At 37.5% G+C, this 7857-nt stretch overlaps 2 protein-coding genes and 1 long non-coding RNA gene across 4 annotated transcripts in view; 2 read left to right on the plus strand and 1 right to left on the minus strand.

Annotated features, from left to right (window-relative positions):
- The first annotated feature begins 504 nt into the window (after positions 1 to 504).
- Positions 505 to 2946, plus strand: LOC130499558 (uncharacterized). 2 transcript variants are annotated; one of them, XR_008938431.1, is made up of 6 exons: positions 505 to 1190; positions 1268 to 1350; positions 1542 to 1743; positions 1835 to 1953; positions 2638 to 2712; positions 2813 to 2946. It is a non-coding gene; the product is annotated as an uncharacterized LOC130499558 (long non-coding RNA). The 2 variants fall into 2 exon arrangements; XR_008938430.1 differs by lacking the exon at positions 505 to 1190 and having other exon boundaries at positions 1199 to 1350.
- On the minus strand, positions 2899 to 5039 carry LOC108847431 (cytochrome P450 704C1). The gene is made up of 5 exons (XM_018620676.2): positions 4451 to 5039; positions 4079 to 4363; positions 3669 to 4007; positions 3374 to 3574; positions 2899 to 3269 (listed from the first exon to the last, which is right to left on the minus strand). Exons 1-5 carry the CDS (start codon positions 4973 to 4975, stop codon positions 3081 to 3083), a joined length of 1539 nt encoding a protein of 512 aa, XP_018476178.1. The 5' UTR covers positions 4976 to 5039; the 3' UTR covers positions 2899 to 3080.
- Positions 5040 to 6304: 1265 nt separating this feature from the next.
- Positions 6305 to 7857, plus strand: part of LOC108838841 (transcription factor MYB23) — a 2221-nt gene continuing 668 nt past the window's right edge. Inside the window, exons 1-4 of the mRNA XM_056994998.1 lie at positions 6305 to 6382; positions 6982 to 7104; positions 7213 to 7331; positions 7465 to 7575. Of these exons, the coding sequence (XP_056850978.1) occupies positions 6305 to 6382; positions 6982 to 7104; positions 7213 to 7331; positions 7465 to 7575 (431 nt within the window). The remainder of the gene's footprint in view (positions 6383 to 6981; positions 7105 to 7212; positions 7332 to 7464; positions 7576 to 7857) is intronic.

The following is a 7857-nucleotide window of genomic DNA, read 5'->3' on the forward strand; positions in this document are numbered from 1 at the left end:
TCTTATATATATATCTACAGATTTTATAAATATAGTTTAATTTTAATTTTTGACAATTATGGAATTTTACATATTTATGTAATATATTTAATTAAAATAAATAGATAGAAAAATCTACCTAAGATTATAATTTTAAATATATACATGCACATTCTTAAATATATTTCAAAATAAACAAAATTGTTTTTATCTTAATTTTAATGTTCAGTTAAATCAAATTTATATTAAAATATTAATAAGAAAAACAAAATTTATAATATTAATAAAAAATAAATATAATTTATGTTTATCTGTTAGAAAATATTTTAAAATATTTTAAATTTTTTTTACTGCACATGGTGCAGGAAAACACCTAGTAAAGTACAAACTAGCATACAGAAGACGCTAGACCAACATCTTAAAAGAGTCTTAAGACAGAGACAGACATTATAATGGCTGAGATAATACTTGTTGGATGAAAGAAACGACAACCAGTTTTTTAAAAAAGACTATGGACCAAAGCCATGGACGACAACCAGGCTTAAAGACCTGTCTCTGTTTAATAACCATAAGGCTAAAAGTAGACAAATATAGATGTATAGACCAATTGTCTGACCAGTAATAAGATAGAGCTCAAACAAAAAACTGCCATGGCTTTGCAATGTCTCTAGACAAAGACAACCTACAGCTTAGAAATTCTAAGACAAAGACTTGTTGGACGGTAAAAACAACTAACGATTTGCCGTATACAAAAAAAGACCAACTGCTTAGAAGATTCTTATTTCCACTTGGCTTAGAAGTAAGTTGAGAAAGTCTATACAACGGACTTGTCGGATGGTAGAAAAAAAAAACTAAAGGACTTGTTGTATTGATGAAAGGCCAACGGCAAAAAAATTCACACCGCTAAGTTTCTTGACAGTATGAATCTACAACAGAGTTCTATGTAACCACATGGCTTAAAAGTCTTTTGAAAAAAAAAGACTATGGGTCTGTTTTGGCAAAATGGACAACGACCTAAAAAGGTCTCAAGACAAAGACTATGAACCACAAGGTTTAAAAGTATACAAGAACAATAAGTTAGATGGATAGAACCACCAACACTTAAGACAAAGACAATGGAAGAATGGCCAATTCATTGTCTGAAATCAGTGTTTAGACAGAGACTACGTACCAATCTTGAGAAAGAAGCATAGCACAAAGATTATTACCAAGTATTATGAATCTGAAAGAGAGTCTTCAGGTATATGCTTCAGAAGTAAAGACTAATTAATTCTGATTTTTTTTTCAGGTATATGCTTCAGAAGGTGTTCAAAACATCAAAATATTTAGAGATTCTGAGAAGATTTCAAGTGTAGCAGACTTCTGTGACAGGTATATGCTTTTTAGACTTGTAATTAGTTTCTGAAATTCACAAGTATGAGAAACATATGTGAAATCTTGATTAATTTCATTATCACTAGACACGTGCTTGAATAAACATCCAAAACTTTAACATATTTATGTGTTAGCCTTTATGCTTATGTGACAGCTTGAAGTATAAATGCCAATTTTGATTTTCGCAGGTATGTACTGCTGCTCTTATGGACGCCCAAAAAGATTTTTCTAACATGTATAAATCATGGGTGAAATATGGATTTGGTACCCTCTTTATATTGGCTAATTATGCATTTGAATCAACGATGCTCAAATAAAGCCTTTTAGTGCTTCAAAGTAACCACCTCCGTGTTACGTAGAAGAAAACATTGGTCACTTGAAACTCTACAGGTTAGTGGTCTCCTTTCATATCTCTGTTTTGATTCTCCAAGTTCCAAGTCTGATTTTGGTGTTGGCCTACTCATTTACTTTGATCTTGTAGGTCTATTTGCTTCTACATCAACCTCAAATCCTATGTGGTGTATCTCGGACCTCCATACTTTCTGCGCAATCACTTTAAAATACATAAATACATACATGAGTTCATATATGCATATATACGTACGTACTTTCATACTGTATACAGTCAAAATTGCTTACATACATCATTGTTTATTTGATTTCTTGATGTTCAGCTTCTTTATTGACTTTTCTGGTTTATTGTTTCACTTCTTTATCTGCTTTATTGATTTGTTGTTTATTTGGTTCCTTGTGTGCTTGCTTCCTTTTTTATGTGTGTTTTCGCTTGCTTCCTTATGTTCTGCTTTTGTTCTTCTTTGAATTTTTATTTGCTTACTTGGTTCCTTATATTATTTTGTGATTCCTGCTTACTTAACTGGCCTACCTCCGACAGAATTTTGTGATCTGATGATATCGACAATATTATCATTCTTTGATCATCTGTCTGTCTGAGAAACTGATTTTTAGATATCAATTGTTGCTCTAACAAGAAGGAAGCCAATAACATCGTCTTGGTGCTTATTAGCAGTCCGCATTACAGGATTTTTGTTTAGTAAAAATGATTTTCAAACTGGCTATAGTTTGGAGTTTATTAACTGCTATTTTGGCCTAATCGCCAAGTAATCGCAAAACGATGAAGCCAAAGCCTCAAATCTCTGTTTGATCTTCTTTCTTCTTCACTTTACATTGAAAAGAAAACTGAAAGCAATTAACAGCTGTAGTCACTTTATGTATCCCTATAACCCAGGGGGAGATACTGATCTTGTGAATGTTGATTGATAAAAGGTTGGCCAGACTATGTCTTATCCAAACCAAAATTAACCAGACGACAGTAAAACATTTGCTGACCTTCATTTTTAGGTAAAGGTTAAAAACACACATAACATAATGCTAACCTTTTTAATCAAAATAGTTTGGACAAGTAGAATAGCTATAACTGCAATTAATCATCTTTTTGTAGATTGGAGATTATCTGGATGTGGCAATCTACTAGGAGGAGGTTTCTGTTTCTCGTTGTGAGATTTTAGGTGTTGTAGGGACAAGGGAAAGGACAAATATTCATTGTTGTTTCCCATTTCAAAACTTCGTTGAGACAACATTTTATGTCTAATATGTGGTGTAATGATTTGACCAATTCAATGATGTTTTGTCTAAATGGGTAACTAAATGTTGGGTTACGTGAAGCAACTCAGCAAGACTATAAAAGTGTGGCAAGTGTAGTAATGAAATCAAGAGCTTGTCCTTGGAATTGCATGGAGATGGAGTCCTCCTTCAATATGAAGCGTAAGCATTCTCTTGTAACGCACGTTACTCTTCTCATCGGCCATTTTGAAGCGAAAGAAGTGAAGAAGTGCCATTGATACTATCTTCATTTGCCGATATGCGAAATCCTTGCCTAGACAGATTCTTGGACCAGCCTTACATACACAGTCAAAGAAAAAAAAACATGTTAGAAGATAATGTCTTCACTCTTAACTATACATAACATAGCTTGCCCAAGAGAGAGAGAGTGTGTACAAACATGAAAGCTTATGAATTTGAAGGGTGATTCTTGTTGGAACACGCCATCCTTAAGCCATCTCTCTGGCTTAAATTCCCCAGCATCTTGTCCCCAAATATAAGTCATCCTTCCCATTGCATAGGCCATGTAGTAGACATTGTCCCCTCTCTTCACTCTATGTCCATCTGCAAGTACGTCATCATTTTCTGCACACCTCATGTCCTTTGAAAGGGACCAAAAAAAATAAGAAATTGTTAAATCCTCGTTGGTTTGGTTCCATTAGATCTTAAACTATTTAAACGAGTGCTCATTTTACCACAGGCACAGGAGGGTAAAGCCTCAAGGTCTCAGACAAGGCTGCATGGAGATATTGCATCTGATCAAGAGCCTCTTCGTTTATACCTTGAACAAAACCATTTACATCGGTTATCCTCTCATGACTTGACGTCACATATCTGATTTCTTGTAAGATTTTCTCCTGAACGAGTGGGTTTTTGCAGAGCATGTACAAGAACCAAGAGAGTGATGCAGCGGTTGTGTCCTTTCCAGCTATCATAAAGTTCAAGATTATATCCCTCAGGTACTTATCGTTCATGTTCTCCGGATCTTTCTCACTCTCCACTAGAAACCTTGATAATATGTCCTCTCTAACAGCCTAAAAGAACAAGCCAAAAGTTGTAAGAATCCAGTCAAAAAGATGGTGTAAAACTTTAAGAGAGAACTCACAGTGTTCTGTTCCTTGGCAAGTTCTTCTCTCTTAGTGGTAATGAGTCTATAGACAAACTTGTCTATAGTAGCAATGCTCTTCTTGAGTCTAGATTGTGATCCGATGTTGAGAAACCGTTTTAGCTTCCAGAGAGGATCAATGAATCTTAAACTAATTGCAACGTTACCTTCATCAAAACCTTCCATGAACTCCTCTCCTTCTTTGCTAAATTCATCCAAACATTTTAACTCCACACCAAACCCAACTTTGAAAATCGACTCCAGTGTATATCTCATCAACATATCCTAACATCAAATCCAAAACAAAAGTACCCTTTTGAGTTTCCATAAATAAACTTGCAGGTTTCCATATTTAGAATTCATGAGACTCACTTGAGCATCAAAAAACTTTCCAGAGAGAGCAAACTCCGAGACAAACCCAACAAGCTTACATGCGTTTGTCCTAAAAACAGAGCAGCTAAAGTCTCTTAAAACTCTAGTAGAGAACTCAAAGCTCGCGAGCTTCCTCTGCTGTTTCCACTTCTCTCCATCGACAGCGAAGATACCATGCCCCAAAAGATCCGCAAGATTCTCACGACTGCTGTGTCCTTTGCTGTAGTTATCAAACCTTGTCTTGAGAATATGCTCCACGTTGCGAGCATCTGCAGTGAATATCTCGCTCTGTCCCGGACTCAAGAACCTGAAAGTTGGCTTCTTTCTCGCGAGCTCTGTCTGGTAATCGTATAACTCGTCGCTGTGGAATAAGAGGTCAAAGACCGTGGCGTGTACGGGAGAGTACTCCTTGTTGTGTATTGATTTTCCGGTGAAGATTCTGATCGTTAGGTAGGCTGAGAAACACAGAACGATAAAGATTGTGGCGGCTAGTGCGATGGATATGGTCGCCAATATCTCCTCCATTCCTTTCTTACTTTCTGCTATGCAGACTTTTTTTTTTTTTGATCAAGATTGTGGCTGCTATGCAGACTTTTCTTTATTAGCTTTATTTTCTATTTAAATATTTTTCCGCTGGAGAAGTCACCTTCAAGAAGTAAACAGATTTTACCGCGCACCGGGAAGAAAATGATTTTATTGGGCCTAAGCCCATTATATAAAGGTCGGCCTTTTGAAAGGAATTCAACCTTTTTTGTCGGCGAAAGGAATTCAATTTGATCTCTTGTTTCCGATAGTTGTATTTTCTAAATAAATTAGTTTATAAAAGAGACATTTTAAATTGAAAGTTTTGGGATGTCTACTTGAGGACAAAGCATCTCCATAATGTGATGCAATGAAATGATAGCAACGATAGAATGAAGGGGAAAGGAGAGGGCTAAGCTAGTGATGGGGCTTAAGAATAGACAGCGGAAAGAGTAAGTCATAGGAATCATCAATGGATAATCTGAAACTAAAATTGAGAGATTCTGATGGTAACAAGAAGAGGAGAATCTCCTTTTAACAACAATCTCATCACTATTAAAGCAGTAATAACTCAAGGACTTACTCTCTTCTTACTCTGGTAACTTTCTTGGCACTTTATGAACTCTTATATCTTTGGTTTTAGTGGTAAATGTCTAAGTTGGGGTTGATCCATTTTTGTAATAGTATATGGGATACTCAAAAGTAGAGATAACAATAATAGAGTATAATTATAACAAGTTTTGAACACTTTTTTAGAGAAGCGTGGATGGATGGGGTTTCATTTCGGTGTTGACTATCTCCTCTAATTTGATTCCTCTTGCTACATAGTTTTCCTTGCATTTTGGGTTTCAATTAAAATATCAATACAAGACATGAGTAATGCACAGGTCGCACTCCCTCTAAGCCGGTACTGATATCTTTAATAGTGGTCCTAGTCCTTGGCATCATCAATTTATTTTAATTTTGTTTTCATCATTATCATCAATACATATAATGAGTATTTTTTAGTCGATGAGTAGCTTGATGGTTTCATTGAATAAATTGTTCATATGAAACTACTTTGTTCTGTTTCTATGTGCAGTTATGACTTATGTGTAGTAGACCTTTAGCAAAAAATAATAAATTATAGTTTGTAAAAAAGAGTATCGATTAGGCCATGGGAAGAAGGGGACTTACAAGCATCTGGAATTTGGGTTTGAACACTGAAGAGAAAATAGCCCACAAAATTCATTATGAAAATGATGATGATGATGATGGTTGATGATCTATCGTAGTCGTCGACAGTGAGCACTGGTGAATGGGGTGATTATATGGCAAACGGGTATGATAATTATGGGAGGAAGGAGCCAAATCGGTGGTTCAGTCTTCCAAAGTAAATGTGCTTTGGCTTTTCCTTCTACTCCTACTCGAGTACCCCAAGACTTTCTCCACTACAACACATAAATGTACCCTAAATGTATGTGTATATTATTATTGTATATGTGCAAAATTTAAAGTCACTGCACCAGGTTGGGTAGCATCGATTTCACACGTTTCCCTCTTCTTTCCAAGTTTAAGACCCTTAAACCCAATCATATTCCTTTGTGTAAATTACAGTAGAAGAAAACTTCATTGTATTTATAAAAAAGTAGAGAGAGGAGAGAGAAGCTTTTCTCTCTTTTGGCTCTCCCCAATCCGCCGTAAAACCCTAGCGTCTCTGTTTTTCAATCTCGCGTTCAAGGGGGCTGACGGCTTCTTTTTCTGTCGGTTCCCTTCCTCCTCCGGTTCTGTGTTCGTTTTAGCCTCATACACCGACCCTAGCAACAGTCGTTACCCCTCTTTGTCTTGGTGCTCTGGATCTCTTCCGCGTAAGACCTAACCGGAAGCTGTGGGTTCGTGCCTCTCTTCCCTGGAGCACAGACGAGGGCGTGACAGGTTGTGAATCTCGGTGGCCTTGTTTTCTCTGTCTCTTGCGGCTGTCGGCGTCAGATCTGGGTCAGATCTCTGCTCCAAGATGGGTGGTTAGCTAGGGAGCGTCGCTGCCTCTCCTCTCACCTCCGTCTTGCCTCCCGGTGGCTCAAGGGTCGTGTAGATTTCAGGGTTCTCTAGGACCTTTCCTCAGAAATTCAATTTCTGTGAGCGGCGGAGCAGAGGTACTCCGTTGAGAGCTCCTTCTTCTTGTCTCGAGCTTCAGCTGCTTTGGTAAACCTTATTTGCAGCTTGTTCTCTCCCTGTTGTGTCTCTGTTGGTTGAGTGCTTAGGGTTCTCCTAATGTGCTTGCTGCTAGTCACGATGTCAGAGATTTGTTGTTGCTGGTTCCACCTGTTGTTGAGGGGTCTATGGCTCCTCCTGTTCTCAATCCTTTGCCGAGTACCGAGATGTTCCTTTGGATAGCTCGATGTCTTCACTTATCTTTCGGGTCGCGTGGCCGGATTAGAGAGTATTATTCCGCCTGCGCTTGACCTTGGTTCTCATGCGCTTCATTGTAGGTTTTGACATCGTTGGCTGTCCAGATGTGAATCTCTCGAGTGGTTTCTTGGTGTTTGGTTCAACGAAGTCTTCCTCAGCTTGCACCGGTTTGGTTTTGCCGTGCCTTCCGTGTCGCAGCTTGAGAGTACCTTCGGGTTAGTCTTCGGCAATCCGACTCCTACTAACCTTCTCCTCCTCGTCATTCCCTTGGCCAGCCTGGGTACTTCGAAGAGTGTGTGCAAGGAAAAAGCTGTTGTTTGAAGCAGTATTTTAGTTTTATGTTTGTTCACTTGTGAACATGATTAGAACTTCCCTTTGGTTCTATGGGTTTTTTTAACTTTTTTGCGACCCTTAGGATTCAGTTTAGCTTTCGAGCAAATGAGATTACAAATGCATTGTAATCAAACTTTCATTACAAGTTAATGATATTTACATTC

Source organism: Raphanus sativus, chromosome 9 (genome assembly GCF_000801105.2).
Source record: "Raphanus sativus cultivar WK10039 chromosome 9, ASM80110v3, whole genome shotgun sequence".
In the NCBI taxonomy this organism is placed as follows: domain Eukaryota; kingdom Viridiplantae; phylum Streptophyta; class Magnoliopsida; order Brassicales; family Brassicaceae; genus Raphanus; species Raphanus sativus.